Below are 17063 nucleotides of genomic sequence, written 5' to 3' on the forward strand. Positions count from 1 at the left end.
TTTACGTAGGGGAAAGTGGGGTGAGTTGTGCCAGTTTTTACTCAACATGACTTTAAAGCGAGGCCATGACCGTAATGCCTTCAACTTAAGAATGTACATATATTTCAGGATGTGGTGCATCCCCTAGAACAGTAACTTTGAATCTGAAATTAATTGTTTCAGAAATATAGCTTTTGGGGAAAAAGTGGTCTTGCGGCACAACTTGACCCTGATGCGGGGTAAATTGTGCCTTTGGTGAGAATAAGCTGGGGTAAATTGTGCCAGAGAATTTTTAAGTAAAACAGAACATTTTTATGTTATGAACTATAGTGCTATATGAAAGCAAGACAAATTCAATACAAAATTACTCATTTAAGGTTTATTTAGATATCGTCACACTATTAAACTGTTGGAAAAGGTCATATTTTGTAGTTTTTGAGAAAACACAAAAAAATTTAATACACAATATGTTATATTTGTGAATCATATCAGGCAAAAAGGCTTTGGCAATAGATGCCTGTTGACATACATGGAACGCTGTTTGTCAATTATGTAAAATGAGAATAAAGCGACTATTTTCTAAACATCCCATTGCCACTTAAAAACTGAATAAAACTTCTCTTTAATTCTCAACTCAACTCAACTCAACTTTATTTATATAGCGCTTTTTACAATTTTCATTGTTACAAAGCAGCTGTACATGAGACACATTTAATACAAGTATGAATTCTAAAGCAGCCCCCCCGGCCAGGCAGATAGTGCAAAACAATATGCAAACGGTGGTGAGGAACCCAAAACTCCCATCGAGAAAAAAAACCTCAGGGGAACCCAGGCCCAACCAGGGGATTCCAGTTCCCCTCTGGCAAAAGCTGCTGCCTCTGCACAAGCTCATCAGTGCTTGCACAACAAGGCTTAATAAAAATATAAAAATTAAAGATTATCATTAACAATCTAATAGCATTTGAAATGTTGTAGAAAAAAACAAAGTTGTCGCGTCCTTTATCCAGCTCTATCCTCTTAGCACTTGTCAGGTCACCGCTTCCCATTCTCAGCTCTGCCATCAGGTCTGGGCATGAACTGCATCCTGCGGTAACCTTGGAACAAAGAGACAAGACTGGCTGAGAGTAGAGTACTGTTCTGCACTCTTTGATGCAACAAGTACATCATTTGTTGTTGGATGTGTTCCTGGTTCCGGTTGATCTAAATAATGCAGCCTAAATCCTCTGAGGATTAATATTATGGTGGTGTAGTGTATGCAAGATTAAAAAGATGAGTCTTTAGTCTAGATTTAAACTGACAGAGTGTGTCTGCCTCCCGGACCGTGCAGGGAAGAATATTCCAAAGTTTAGGCGCTAGATAAAAAAAGGATCTACCACCTGCACTTGATTTTGAAATTCTAGGTATTACCAACTGACAGGACCCCTTAGAGCGTAATGTACGTGGTGGTCTGTAATACAATAGAAGTTCATTCAAATACTGCGGCGCTAGACCATGTAGGGCTTTATAGGTAATAAGCAAGATCTTAAAGTTAATGCGATGCTTTATAGGTAACCAGTGCAAGGTTGACAGAACCGGGGTTATATGCTCATACTTTTTTGTACGTGTAAGAACTCGAGCTGCCGCGTTTTGAACCAGTTGCAGTTTTTGTAATAGGCCCGCAGGGCAACCACCTAGAAGTGCATTACAGTAATCTAGTCTTGATGTCATGAATGCATGAATTAATTTCTCTGCATCTGACAGTGACAGCATATGACGTAATTTAGATATATTCTTAAGATGGAAAAATGCAATTTTACAGGTGTTTGCGACATGGCTTTCAAATGAGAGAGTACTGTCAAATACAACGCCAAGATTCTTAGCTGATGACGAGGATTTTATGGAGCAACCGTCAATCGTTAAGCAGTATTCTTGGTTGTTACGCATAGCAGTTTTCGGTCCAGTAAGTAACACTTCTGTTTTGTCCGAGTTTAGTAGTAAAAAATTGTTACTCATCCACATTTTTAAGTCAACTATGCAATCCTTTATTCGATGAAACTGCTGGGTTTCATGAGGCATCGAGGAAATATAAAGTTGAGTATCATCAGCATAACAGTGAAAGCTAATTCCGTGTCGCTTTATTATATCTCCTAGAGGTAGCATGTATAATGCGAAGAGCAGGGGTCCCAAGACTGAGCCCTGTGGTACACCGTACTGGACTTGTGATTTGCGGGACACCTCATTGTTTATTGCTACAAAATTTATTGCTATAAATAAGACTTAAACCATTTCAATGCTATTCCGTTAATGCCGACGTAATTTTCGAGTCTATGTAGAAGTATGCTGTGGTCAATGGTGTCAAATGCAGCACTGAGGTCTAGCAGCACCAATAACGAAATACAGCCACGGTCAGACGCTAAAAGCAGATCATTTGTAACTCTGATCAAAGCAGTCTCTGTACTGTGACATGCTCGAAATCCAGACTGGAATTCATCATTAATGTCATTCCTTTGGAGGAAGGAGCATAATTGAGTTGAAACTACTTTTTCCAGAACTTTAGATATAAAAGGTAAATTCGATATAGGCCTGTAATTCCCTAGTTCTTTGGGGTCGAGTTTGGGTTTTTTTAAAAGAGGCCTTATAACAGCCACCTTAAATGCTTTAGGCACATGTCCTAATGTCAGAGATGAGTTAATAATACTATGAAAAGGATCTATAATTTCGGGGAGCATTTCTTTCAGTAGTTTTGTAGGTATAGGGTCTAGCATGCATGTTGATGATTTAGATGATTTAATGATTTTAGACAGTTCATCGTGATCTACTGTAGAAAATAATTGCAATTTCTCCTTAGGGGTGCTGTAGTTAGTTTGTTCAGCGGATTTCACTACAGGTTGCATTGTTATAATTTTTTCTCTTATATCTTGGATTTTACTTGTGAAGTAGTTCATAAATTCATCACTGTTATGCTGATAATCAGAATCTGACGTCGATGACGACTTATTTTTTGTTAATTTAGCCACGGTGTTAAATAAGAACCTAGGGTTGTGATGGTTTTCCTCTATTAGTGTTGAAAAGTAGGCGGATCTAGACGTTTTTATTGCATTCCTGTAATTTCAAGTACTATCCTTCCATGCTATACGAAATACCTCTAAATTCGTTTTCTTAAAGTTGCGCTCCATTTTACGGGATGCTTTTTTTAGAGTCTGAGTGTGTTCATTATACCACGGTGTTGGGCTGCTATTTTTAATTTTCTTTAAACGCAGAGGAGCAACTGTGTCTAATATTTCCGAGAAAGTAGAGTTAAAATGTTCAATAGTAGTGTCAAAATCGTCAACGTTATTACTCATGCTGGATATTTTAGACAATTCAGGCAGATTATCGAGAAACGCATCTTTGGTAGTTGAAGTAATCGTTCTACCATATTTGTAACAAGGAGTTTGATTTGCAGCCGTAGGCCATTGAAGCAAACATAATATCAGATAATGATCCGAAATATCTTCACTCTGCTGAACGATTTTAACATCGTCCACATTTATACCATAAGAAAGTATTAAATCTAAAGTATGATTACGAAGGTGAGTGGGTCCTGACACATGTTGACTAACGCCCATGGAGTTAAGAGTGTCTTTGAAAGCCAGTCCCAAGGCATCTGTATCATTGTCTACATGGATATTAAAGTCACCGACGACAAGGACTCTATCTGCGGCCAGTACTAGTTCTGATAAGAACCCACCAAAATCTTTAATAAAATCTGTGTGGTGCCCTGGAGGCCTATATACAATAGCTAGAATAAATTTTAAAAATGTTTTGTCCTTAGTATTAGGTGTCGATACGTGAAGTACCATGACTTCGAAAGAACTGTACTTAAAATTAGACTTCTGAGAGGTAATAAAAGAATTCTTGTAAAGTGCAGCGACACCTCCCCCTCTACCTTTTAGACGAGGCTCGTGTTTATAGTAATAATCATGGGGAACGGATTCATTTAGAGTAATAAAATCATCTGGCTTTAGCCATGTTTCTGTCAAACAAAGCATGTCTATTTTATGATCGATTATCAAATCGTTAACAAAAAGTGCTTTATTTGAGAGAGATCTAATATTAAGCAATCCGAGTCGTAACAGCTGATTATCTGTATTTTGTTCATGTTTGATTTGTTTAACGTTTATTAAATTACTTTCAAGAGGTTTACGCAATATCTTATGTTTGCTAATCCGGGGGACAGACACAGTCTCTATTTTATGTTGTTTGTAAGAAGGGATTATTACATGTTGTATATTTTGTGTATTCTGTAACGCGAGACGGCAAGCAGACAGTTGGTTAAGCCATTCTGTCTCCTTCCTGACCTGGGCCCTAGGTAGTCAGACTTTAGCATTATTAAGACTGTGTGCCAAATTTCTAGAGAGGAGGGAAACCCCATCCCAGGAGGGATGGAGACCATCTCGTTTCAACAGGTCAGGTCTGCCCTCAAAACTCTTCCAGTTATTTATAAAATCTATATTATTCTGCAGGCACCACTCAGACAACCAGCCATTTAGTGATGATAATCTGCTATAAATCTCATCACCACGGTAAGCAGTAAGGGGGCCAGAGAATATTACAGTGTCTGACATCGTTTTTGCGAGCTCACACACCTCTTTAATATTATCTTTAGTGATCTCCGATTGACGGAGTCTAACATCATTTGTGCCGACATGAATAACAATCTTACTGTATTTACGATTAGCCTTAGCCAGCACATTTAAGTTTGACTTGATGTCAGGCGCTCTGGCTCCCGGTAAACATTTGACTATTGTGGCTGGTGTCTCTATGTTAACGTTCCGGACAATAGAATCACCGATCACTAGGGCACTTTCAGCAGGTTTCTCAGTCGGTGCGTCACTGAGCGGGGCAAACCTGTTCGAGACTTTAATCGGAACGGTTGAGTGATGTTTTGTCCTGCGACTATGCCGTCTCACCGTCACAAAGTTTCCCAGCTGCAGGGGATTTTCAACCGGAACCGAGCTGTGTGCGCTAACATTGCTCGCATCCGAAGTGTTTTCTACGGTTCTTACACTCTTACTATTCTCAAATAAAGATTGGATGCGAGACTCTAATTCTAAAATCTTCTCCGTCAGCCTAACTACTTCCCTGCATTTATCACATGTAAAACCCTCGCCGCTGACAGAGAAGGCTAAACTAAACATATGACATGAGGTGCAAGTAACAACAATAGGAATAGAAGCCATAACTCACCGGGTATGAAGTGCAATCCTAACTTACCAAGGTTGCTTGATGAGTCTTAGTATATACACTTAAAAAGAGAAACAGTTAGCACACAAGACAAATAGGGGGAGATGATATTCCACAATGTAAACAGAAGGCAAGCTAACACGCTAATATGCTAGCGGCGTTACGTTTCAATGAATATAGGTTTAAAATATAAAGTTATAAATAATTCGGCAACGACAGTGATATGTAACGATAGTAAAATACACTAATAATAAGACCAAGAACAAATGTGAGGTGAAGCAAGTGTCAGAGGATACAAACTAGCCGCCGGCAGCGATGCAATCAGGAACCGGAAACCGCAACCCAATAACATAGTGCAAACTCAAAACTGAAATCAGTGTTAGATAAATTAAACAAATAGCAAGTAAATCAAACACTGATAAGGTATGGACGTCTAGGAGGTCTGGATCTGGCCTACTACTTAACATCCCACTTCTCAATTCCACAGGAGGAGTTGAAGCCCTGTATGTCTTCCGTTTATAAGTGCGTGGCATGATGTTTTTTGGTCAAAAATTCAGAATATCACATAGTTTAAGTGCTAAAATGTAAGAGTACAATGTACAATTACAAATTAATAATATGTTGACAATAATCATAAGTGGGGGTGAGTTGTGCCACTGGCACAACTTAACCCAGGCCCTTTGGCACAAATCACCCCACACCCACAAGTTTGAAAAACTAGCATGTTCCAGCAGTCAAGAGCTAACATCATGCTAACTGTATATACTCATTGTGTAGCCTGCTAAAGCACTAAACATGTGTGAAATGTTTTTCAAACTTGTCTATAATTGTTCAGACACTACAATCAAAAAACCTTGATCATAGAAATTTTACTTTAAAAGGGAAAAAAACGTTTTTTTTAGCTAAAATGTGCTTACCTGTCATGCCATGTGTCTCTCTTCTTTGCAGGCTGAGTAAAATGGATGGCTTTTCAAAATTATGTTGGCACATGACCAATTTCTTCTATGGTTTTCCAGAAACAAGGGGTGGAACTATTTCCCCCCTGGCACAAACCACCCCACTCTCCCCTATATTTCTTTTCAATTTAACAGTAAAGTTAAAATATTTATTTATATTATAATCTCCACAACCGTGCTGTTGCCGTTCTTTGATGATGTTGCAGGGCATTACAATTGAGCGTTTTTGTCAGCAGAGTCCACTTCAACAGATATCTGTGCTTAGGGAGTAGGGAGCAGTGAACACTGCTTAGGAAAGCAATCAAATGCAACGCAGCTCCCGTTGCACATCGTTTGCAGGAAAAATGGAAAACCAACCGTAGCAAAACGTAGCGCACTGGTTTGAGATTGAACGTGCCCATGTCGTGGCAAAAATGATGCAGAAATATTTCGACCAATCAAAACGCAGTGGAAAGATATTTGATCCAGTGTCGACCAGTCCCAATGCAATGGGAGGAGACTGGATCTGGTTCCAACATTGCCCCTTAGATGCAGTGTTGCCAGATTGGGCGGATTTGAATTTGATTGTGCGGGAAATAATTGGCTTGGGCGGATGGACAAGATTTGCGTGGTTTTGGGATCAGTTTGGCGGGTTTGAATTGAATTTGAATGTACATTGAAAATGCTTATTATTTAACAAAACCAAAGTGTGCGTGTACTCCATCCGATTAGTAATCCTACTGAACACGCCCACTGACGATGTCGCAGGCAGCTCGCATGCTAGCCCGCGGCTTTCAGCCAATCACGAGTGGGAATTGAAGAGCCACCGCCAAATATAGTTTTGCAACCGCCAAAAAGGAAGCAGCCACCATTCAGCGGGAAATATAAACAGTCAATATGCCGAAGTCTAAGTAGGTTTTGGCTGGAGGTAGAATCTTTTCAACATGCTTGAGGAACTGATTTCAGGATTTAGATTTAGGTGCAATTAAGATCCTCAATTTCCTCATATCCAACGCTCCCGTTGAAAGAGCATTTTCGCAAGTCTCACTGCTTAAAGATGACACCAGAAATAGAATGAGATTGCCGCTCCTTTATGCTCAGCGCTTACATGGAATGGAAGGACATCGGCCCAACAGCTTTTGGGGAAGTTTGTCTCATCCATGTAGGCTACTGGACAGTTCAGCAAACTGTACATAGTTCTGAAAAGTTGCGTTCAGCTGTGTTCTTCAGCATCCTGTCAAATTACAACCGACACCCTGTTACTGTTCTGCATTTAATGGTAGGCTTAAGATCTCCCTCTCTCTGTCTGTCTGTCTGTCTGTCTCGCTCTTGCTTACACACCTGTTTTAATGAGTAAAATGTAGTAATAATTATAGTAAAAATAATATTTGAAGATAAAATATAATTTAAATACACATTGTTGAATTCGTTATTAACGAATTGAGTATGTGAATGATGTTTAAACTCAATCTGCACTGTAAAAGTGCATTGTGTGTGTTGTGAGGGCGGGTCCATGGGACAGAGATTTGAACGTTTTATGATGTAATTTTGTTACTGTGGTTCCGTTGCTTAAAGTGTATGTCGCTAGCCATAGCATGGTACATTTATTGTGGCATTTAAAATGGCTAAATATTATCAAATTTAACCGAATATTTTGGGCGGGTTTTGAACCGTTTTTGGTCAGGAAACCACCAACTCTATCTGGCAACACTGCTTGGATGTCCTGTTCTGCAGTGAGGAGCTACTGCTAACACCACGCAACACAATACCTACGACCCGCCGGTGTCTTTATTAAAAGTCCAAAGATTGTTCAAGCTACTAATACAAACCTAAACTTTACATAGACTTTCACCTCTCATTTTGCACCTCAAATTTCCATCACTAAATAGATCAAACACACACAGACACTGAACCGCTCTGATGGATAATGTCTGCATTTTCCTGTGCTGAAAAATTCATCAGGCCATTAAGCCAGGCACCTCTTGGCACTGTTTACAATTGTCAAGTGGGTAAATTACCCCATGTAAGCTAAATCTCTTAGATTTGGAGTCTTAAAGACAAATAATGTTTAATAAACAAAGTTCGGGAGGCGCAGGAGCAGATCATCAGTCTTCACATACGGCCAAACTCCTACCTCTGGCCTGAGCGAGGAAGGGCCTCTGGTCGTCAGGCCGCATTAGCGGGCCCACAGCAAAAACGATCAACACCGCTAGCCCCCGTCCACCTTTCCGTCAAGGTCCACACGCAGTTCTCCCCAGCGAAGCCCCGCTGAAAACTGGCACAAGTACCCCGGCAGCGTGAGTACGACTCCGCCAGCGTCTCAGCCCTGGCGCCAGACTCTAGCGTGAGTTCAATAATCTCGAAGCTATTATTAAATAACATTGCGCCAATTCCAACAGTTTAAAACAGAACTTTTGCGTTTCTCTGATCAACAACAGCGGCGTTTCGTTTTGAATGAATCCTCATTTCGGACGTATCCGCGAGTCACAAAATCTTTTTTGAACGAATCTGTCGAATGTTTCAGTGCTGCAACCTGGCGGCCGTTTTGCTTTTACGTTTTGCACATTTAATTAATTCCACCGGGAACATTGTCGTAGAAATACTATAGAATACATATAATATAAAAAAAAAAGTAAAATATTTCCCATTGTGCAAGCTGACTCTTTAATACCGCGTGGGTTATATGTATGTTGCTGCTGATTGAGCTGATGTTCTTGACACACCTACCAAACTAGAGAAAACGTATCTCAAACCCTGTTTTCATTCAACCCGGAAACCGTAGCAAAACGTTGCGCATTGGTTTGAGCTTGTACCCCTGGTTAGGTATGTTTTGATGCTGTTTTGCTGGTCATGTGCTGGGGCCCGTTCTTCGTACGTCGCTAACTCGGTTAGCTGGATTTGATTGTTGACGATTTGGCATGATCTTGGATTGTTTGGTTCTTCGAAGCTCATCCTGGACTTGCTGTCATAGCAACAGGTCCGTAAGCTTGAACCTGCTCGCGAGCAGGCTTACTTCATGTAAACAGGATTAGATTGCTGCTTTATAAGCGGAGGTGATATGGGAAGTCTTTCGCAGACATGTCTTGTCCGTTTTTACGTCAGGAATCCGTTGCTGAAGGTGCCAGAATAATTCGAAGAGCTTTTCGAATTAATCGCGTTTTGCAATATCGACAGGATCCTTTTGCGCAGCGCGATAATCTACTGATTGAGAGATATCGTTTTTCTCGGGAGGGTGTATCTACATTATCAACTTGTTGGAGCCACACGTTAAATGTTGGACTCGTCGCAGTCGGGCTTTAACAACTGCACAAACAGTTTGTATAGCTTTGCGATTCTTTGCGAGTGGCACTTTCCTTTACACTATTGGAGATGCAGAAAACTTGGGTAAAAGTGCTGTATGTCGTGCCACTCGCAAAGTTTATCTGTCACTCAAACAGTTTTTAGGGGGCTTTGTGGTATTTCCATGCCACTTAAGACCACAGGCTGTAAAGCAGATTTTTTTTGCAACTGCAGGTACATTATAATTGTTAATGAAGATCATGGAATCATGATCATGCCAAAAAGTAGACTAGGACTTACAGTATTTGTTCCTCAGGCTCCCCTAACGTTATTGGTGCCATAGACTGCACACAGGTCCCCATCAAGGCCCCACCTGGCCCAAATGAAGGGGATTTTTTGAACCGAAAGGGATTTCACAGTGTAAATGTGCAAGTAAATTACTACAACAATTATTCATATTCCAGATAAGTAATAAATAAATAAAAGTTATGTAATCAAAAAGTATGCAGTTGAGTGATTACAAATATTTTAGATGGTGTGCGACTCCATGTTCCACATCACAAATGTGGAAGCCACATGGCCTGGTTCTGTGCATGACTCCAGGATTTTCAGAGAGTCACATTTATGCACATTATTAGAACGTGGTAAGGAAAAATTATTTAAAACTCACTGTATTACATAATTTTATTCTGAGCCTAACAAAACTGCATTTTTCCAGGTGCTTACGATGGGATCCTGTTTGGCGACAGGGGCTATGCCTTCAGGCAGGCAGTACTTCATGACGCCATTCCCCGACCCAAACCCTGGACCACAAACCTGTTACAATGCAGCTCTAGCCAGGACAAGGCCACGCATTGAAATGACCTTTGGCCAACTAAAGGAAGATTTCAGTGTCTTTTTAAGGGTCTGAGGTATGCACCTGACAGGGCCTGTGACATTATTGTTGCATGTGCCATCTTCCACAATATTGCCACCATCAGAAAGGAGAGGACCTCTGTGGTGGAGGTGCAGCCTGATGATGACCTCCAGCCAGTGCACTTGGACCAACCTAGTGGCAGAGCTGCACGGGACAGAATTGTGGAACACCATTTTATGAATTCTTTTACACATAAACTTTCATTAAATGAATAATAGAAGACAACATGCTTAGTTCATGGAGTTTTATTTCAATTATTGTTTCTCAAGAAAAGCCAGTGATGGTCATCTTTTGCCTGCAATAAGATATATATATATATACATAGTTATCCAAGGGCAGCAATAGTACTCTTTGTGAAAAATAGTGTTTAAGCACTTACTGAGAAGATTATTTTGAGGCAACTCAATCTCTAGTGCCAGTTTTTTCTTCTTTAAGGTGTCAAGTTCAATTTCTTCCCTTAATTTTGTTTTTTTTAAGAGCAAAATACTCAATTTTATATTGAAGATTCCGTTTATATAGGGTACGGATATCCCCCTGTGCCATTAAAAAAAAAAAAAACTCAACAAGCCTCATGCAACAGAAAAAGGAAAAGTAGACTGCCCACCTCTGTGCTGTAGGCGTTTCCTCCTGCAACTCATATTGCAGTCAGAAATAATGTGTCCACACCTATAAATTACATAAAGTTATTTGTGCACTTACAAGTAATTCCTCCAAAGGACAAACATCTGAGGGGGTTTCTTCACTGGCCTGTGCAAAAGAAAAATGGGTATTACAAAGTGTTGCACTTTCTTTCCTTTTGATGTAAAGTTAGAAATGTCCACTCACTGTACATATTTCAGACACCACTTTCCTGGGAACAGATAAAAGTGTTGGTGTATTATGCAAAACTACACAAAAGAGGAGAACTCAATGGCATTACAATACACTAGGAGAAAATATGATCAATATCAAATTGCAAAAAAAATGACATTAGTTATACAGCTTTCACCTTCACAAGTCAAAGCAATTGACTCAATATTTATTTGTTGAAATGACTGTACAAGCCATTTGGATTATAGACATAATTTAACGCAGCAACAAATTATTTACGAAAATTTAAATATATATGAAATATGAAATTATTAAAATAAGACTATATACTGTAATAATAAGTGATATAACCATAACATGGAACACTTACGCATTTAATTTGTCTGCTACTTTTTGCCAGACCTCTCTCCTGGCGTTTTAATTATTTTTTCAAATTATTACTGGAAGCATAGCAAACCCTTCCAGTAATAATTCTTGCTCTGCTGCGTTGAAAAACTGAGCGCGCTCTTTTGCCATGATGAGCAGCCAATAGCAGCGTTGCTGATCATTGTTTCTACTATCGATACATATCCCCTTTTAAACAAGCGCAAGAACGCGCATTTATCTCAGATAACTCAATCCAGCGATACTAATCATAAGCGGCAGGTGTGTTCGAAGAACCCAATTAGCCGGATCATGATTAGCACGATGATATCATCTTGGATGTGTCATTTGATCTCGGATGTAATAAGCGACGTACGAAGAACGGGCCCCTGGTCTAAGCAGGGGCCCGTTTCAATAAGGAGGTTCAACCAACTCTAGATTAAACCTTGAACTCAGAGTTGGTTTACTTAGAAATTAGAAACTTTGAGTTTTAGGTTTCAAAACTGCTGATTTGAGTTAGTTCAATTTACTCTGGGTAGGCTTACCCTGGGTTAAGCGTTTGCACCAGGACTATAAAAAGTCATCATCAATGGAGCTCCGATATTACGATTCACGATGGCAACGGCACCAAAAAAAGTAACATGGCGGCAGAAAGCACTTGAGTCTGATGCACACTTTCCGCTCTTCTTCATAAAGTGGATTTACTGATGTTCTGAAAATGACTTAAGTTTAAATTAATAAATAGATAAATGTACCAATATAGAAATAAATTAATCATTAAATGAATGAAGCATCAGAAATAAGACAGAAATAATAAAACAAATGTAGCCCTACAGATCAATTCCCTCTCGCCCGGATCCATTACTAGTAAAATTCATGTAATATTTTTATATTAATTCCCGATCCAAAGCCTTTAAATAAGGTTAATTACTTGTCGACTCCACAACTATGTGAATATTTCTTTTGTCTTCTGGATTGCCTGGTCCAACCTGAACTCCAACACAGCTTTAGACCCAACGTAAAGCATTCATTCCAATTTCTAGGTCATAGACACCTAATAATCTCTAATCTCTCAGCCTGCACAATTTCCCGTTTCCAAACATTATAGCCTGATCTTACATAATACGTTTCTCTACAATATCACAACCTCAATTAAGCCACCACCTTGACCTAAACACCAGTTGCGGGGTTTGGCTGGCCAAGTCGACATCACTTCTGCTTACATACTGATGCCCATTCATCTAGATCGCTAGGATTTATCCGGCATACGCTGCCGCGGAAAACTTTTTTTTCTGTGGAGGTACCAGATTCAGCCATTGAGCTCACCGGGTTCTCTGTACACTGCGCAGACAGAACAAATTAATAAAATAGTTAACGGGGAAAATGGGAGAAGGGGGTGCTTGTTTTTATCAACAACTTGTGGTGTGATCGAAGGAACTCCTGCAAATCCTCCTGCTCTCCTTACCTGGAATACCTTAAGCTTCTGTGTCGACCATACCGGCTACCGAGGGAATTTACTTAGCTGTGATGATAACATTGGTTCGCATTGCCGGAAGTAAGTCAGACTTGTTCCCGGTGCATGTTGGACTCCGGCAGGGCTGCCCTTTGTCGCCGGTTCTGTTCATAATTTTTATGGAGAGAATTTCTAGGTGCAGGCAGGGGCCGGAGGGTGTCGGGTTTGGGGACCACACGATTTAATTACTGCTCTTTGCGAATGATGTTTTCGTGCTGGCCCCATCAGACCAGGACCTTAAGCATGCACTGGGACGGTTTGCAGCCGAGTGTGAAGCGGCTGGGATGAGAATCAGCACCTCAATCCGAGGCCATGGTTCTCAGTCGGAAAAGGGTGGCTTTCCCACTTCAGGTTGGTGGAGAGTTCCTGCCACAAGTGGAGGAGTTCAAGGATCTGGGGTTCTTGTTCATAAGTGAGGGAAGGATGGAACGGGAGATTGACAGACGAATCGGTGCAGTAATACGGTCGCTGTACCGGTCTGTCGTGGTGAAGAAGGAGCTGAGCCGCAAGGCAAAGCTCTCAATTTACCGGAAAAACTATGTTCCTACTCTCACCTATGGTCATGAGCTAGGGGTCATGACCGAAAGGACAAGATCCCGGATACAGGCGGCCGAAATGAGCTTTCTCCGCAGGGTGGCTGGGCGATCCCTTAGAGATAGGGTGAGAAGCTTGGTCACTCAGGAGGAGCTCAGAGTAGAGCCGCTGCTCCTCCACATCGAGAGGGGTCAGCTGAGGTGGCTCGGGCATCTTTTCCGAAAGCCTCCTGGACGCCTTCCTGGGAAGGTGTTCCAGGCATGTCCCACTGGGAGGAGACCCCGGGGAAGACCTAGGACACGCTGGAGGGACTATGTCTCCCGGCTGGCCTGGAAACGCCTCGGTGTCCCCCTGGAAGAGCTGGAGGAAGTGTCTAGGGAGAGGGAAGTCTGGGCATCCCTGCTTAGACTGCTGCCCCCGCGACCAAGCCCAGGATGAAGCGGAAGAAGATGGAGGGATGTGATGATAACAATTTCAAGTAACAAAGATGTTTACATCCCCCGAAACCAACACAGATCGAGAACTCGAGGAACTGTACAAACACATATGCGAGCAGGAAACAGCAGACCCAGAGGCAGTGTTTATTGTATCACCACAAACACATAGTGGGGACCATGATTTGGATCACTGCTTCTCTCCCTTCCAGAATGTCTACAAATCCCTCCCCCACTCACCTTTCGACAAATCAGATCATGCTCTGGTTCTGCTCCTGCCTGCTTAGAGGCAGAGGCTACAATAGGAAGTGCCAGCCCTAAGGACAATTCACTGCTGGTCGGACCAATCGGACTATATACTACAAGACTGTTTTGATCATGTTGATTGGGAAATGTTCCAGGCTGCTTCTGCTTCTGGGCCGATGCTGGTCCGAGGCCCGTGCAGAGCGGGGCGAGTAGAACCGATACATTGGTGCCGTGACCCGGATGGGATTGAGGTTTTGGGGGGGAGTGTGACGGAAGCCAGCTAGTGAAGAGCTGCGCAGTGTGTAAACCTCACTCCCTGACCAACAAAGAAGCTCTAGCAACAGACGCATGAGACTGCGGTGTTCAGCCTCCTCGTTTGAGCGCCGTCTCCCATCCGGGCCAACGCTGGTTCGAGGTCTGCGCAGAGCGGGGTGAGTAGAACCAGTTACACTCGGATACTGTATAGAAGACGTGGTGCCAACAAAAACAATCTGCATCTACCACAATTAAAAACCTGTATATTAATGGCGATGTTCAAACAGCATTATCAGCACGAACCACCGCTTTTAAATCCGGCAACGTTGCAGTTCACAAGCAGGCTAATTATTCTCTCCGGAAAATGATCAAATCTGTCAAGCGTGAGTACAGAGACAAAATAGAAGCACACTTTAACACAAACGACGTGAGAATCATGTGGAAAGGCATCGGTAGCATCGCAGACTTCAGGGGGGACACAACAACCACTCCGAACATCGCTGCCTATCTACATGCAGTGTACTAAGAGCGTGTGCTGACCAGTTCGCTTTTTATGGACATTTTTAATATCTCCCTCTCTCTGTATGTGGGCTGCTGTCCTGGATTAATTGCTCCTCTTGGGGTGCGCTCTGGGTTTGGGCCGGTTCCGAGCTTAGTGCACTCGCCCGGTAAGGGTGAGCTCAAAGCCTACTCCCCAGACAGCACGCCAAATATGAATACTGTTTTCTTCCCGTGCTCTATTGTTATTATCTGCATAGGCGAATTCATGTAATGAATGAGAAAAGTGTCATCTTAAATGTCATTTAGTGGGATTTAAATACAAAATTTTGGTCCAGAGGTTCATTTCTTTTTCTTTTGCCCCCATCTTTCCAAACTCTCCTCACAGGTTTATAGTTTTGTTGCTATTGATTTTGGTCAAATACTATGTTTGTATTCTCAAATCTAGTTTGAGTTCGATATGTTCCTGGCTCAATTTTTTGATTATGAATAATTGACAATAAATAGTAATGATTGTAATAAATAGAAATATTAGGCCTGTTGTGGGCTTATTGCTGTAAATGCTTATTTGTCAGGAGCTGGTTTAAACCTTCAAACAGGAAATGCATGTAGAAGGAATGGAGAGAGATCAATATCCAAGAGATGATTCCTTCTGTCTCTGGCTTAAAGCCTGATTTCACTTTGATTTACTAATGTAGTTAAAATATTTTTTTTCAGTACAGCTCTACTGTGTATGACAAAACGAGAGTTAAAAATTATTTTCCTAACTGAAAGTCTATGAAGGTTAACTTTTATTTACTTACATGGAATTAACTGGGCATTTTAAAGGCGCAATTTTTTATTTACAGCGGCCACTAGAGTTATATTATAGATTTGCAATGAATCTCTCTGTCCAAACACGACGGTGGCCACCACAGAACAATAAGATGTCATCGGCTGCGACAGCGTGTCTTAAGACTGTAGAAAGAGCAATGTCTAATTTATTACATAAAATAAAAGGTCTGTGGATTTTAAGTATAAAAAGAAGTATAAAAGTCAGCCAGGAGCTAGAACTGCGTTAATATTATAAAGACTTTCCAGCAGAGAAACCTTAGGACACGCGGTTTTAGCATAGACACTCATAAATATCTATGGAGATACTTTCCAGCAGAGAGACGTTGGAGAGAAAAATCGTCTCAACATCACCACAGAGGAGGTTGCTTTGATTCGGATCAGAATGTGAGTAACATTGGTTTTTCTGTTTGTTAGAATCAAGATATGTTTTTTTGGTAACATTAGCTGTGTGATGGGGCTTCATTGTTGGAGCATCATTGTTTATCTGGAACCGCTTTAATATTGTACTCGTCCAGATACTGGTAGAGAGAGCGCATTGGCGCACAAACTGGAGAGAGAGCGAAAGTGTGTTTTACCCTTTTACTCAATGATGGATAAACCTAAAGTTAATCCGCGCCTCACATAGAGCACGATCCATTTCACCACTATACTGCAGGGATGAGTAAGAAGAAACGCACGTTGTAGAATTGTTTGTCCGTTTAGGGCTGCTGTACAAAACATGGCGGTGAATTCAATGTATGTAGGCCCGCTCTCTATGTAGATATAAACAGCTTATTCCAAGGTATTACAAACATTCATTGCATAAGATCTTTATACACCTCTGAATAAATAGTTTTGCATAGTATATTCCATTTCTGTCAATAGATCCTCCTAATAACCCTGTATTGTTCCTTTAGGTACCCACTTTCCTGTACATATGTGACCTTGGACATCAAAACCAGTCATGAGGGTCAATTTTTTTATTGAGATTTTTACATCGTCTGAAAGCTGAATAAATAGGCCATTGGTGTATGGTTTGTTAAGACAATATTTGGCCAAGATACAACCATTTGATACTCTGAAATATTAGGGTGCAAAAACATGAAAATATTGAGAAAATCACCTTTAAACATTTCCATCAGAGGCACTGTAGCAGACCGTTGCTAGGAAAAACAGGTTTGTTTTAACACTTTTTATTGGCTTATTGCTGTTGTGGAGAACAGATGAACCCAAAAGTGGAAATTCTAAGCTTAACATATTGATACCAAACTTAAGTGGATAAT

General features: G+C 41.0%; 1 protein-coding gene across 1 annotated transcript; it reads right to left on the reverse strand.

Annotated features, from left to right (window-relative positions):
- Positions 1-343: 343 nt before the first annotated feature.
- Positions 344-6491, reverse strand: LOC130412212 (uncharacterized). The gene has a single exon (XM_056737397.1). It carries the CDS (start codon positions 5178-5180, stop codon positions 4314-4316), a length of 867 nt encoding a protein of 288 aa, XP_056593375.1. The 5' UTR covers positions 5181-6491; the 3' UTR covers positions 344-4313.
- Between the last annotated feature and the right edge of the window lie 10572 nt (positions 6492-17063).

This window comes from Triplophysa dalaica, chromosome 22 (genome assembly GCF_015846415.1).
Source record: "Triplophysa dalaica isolate WHDGS20190420 chromosome 22, ASM1584641v1, whole genome shotgun sequence".
NCBI classification, from domain to species: Eukaryota; Metazoa; Chordata; class Actinopteri; order Cypriniformes; family Nemacheilidae; genus Triplophysa; species Triplophysa dalaica.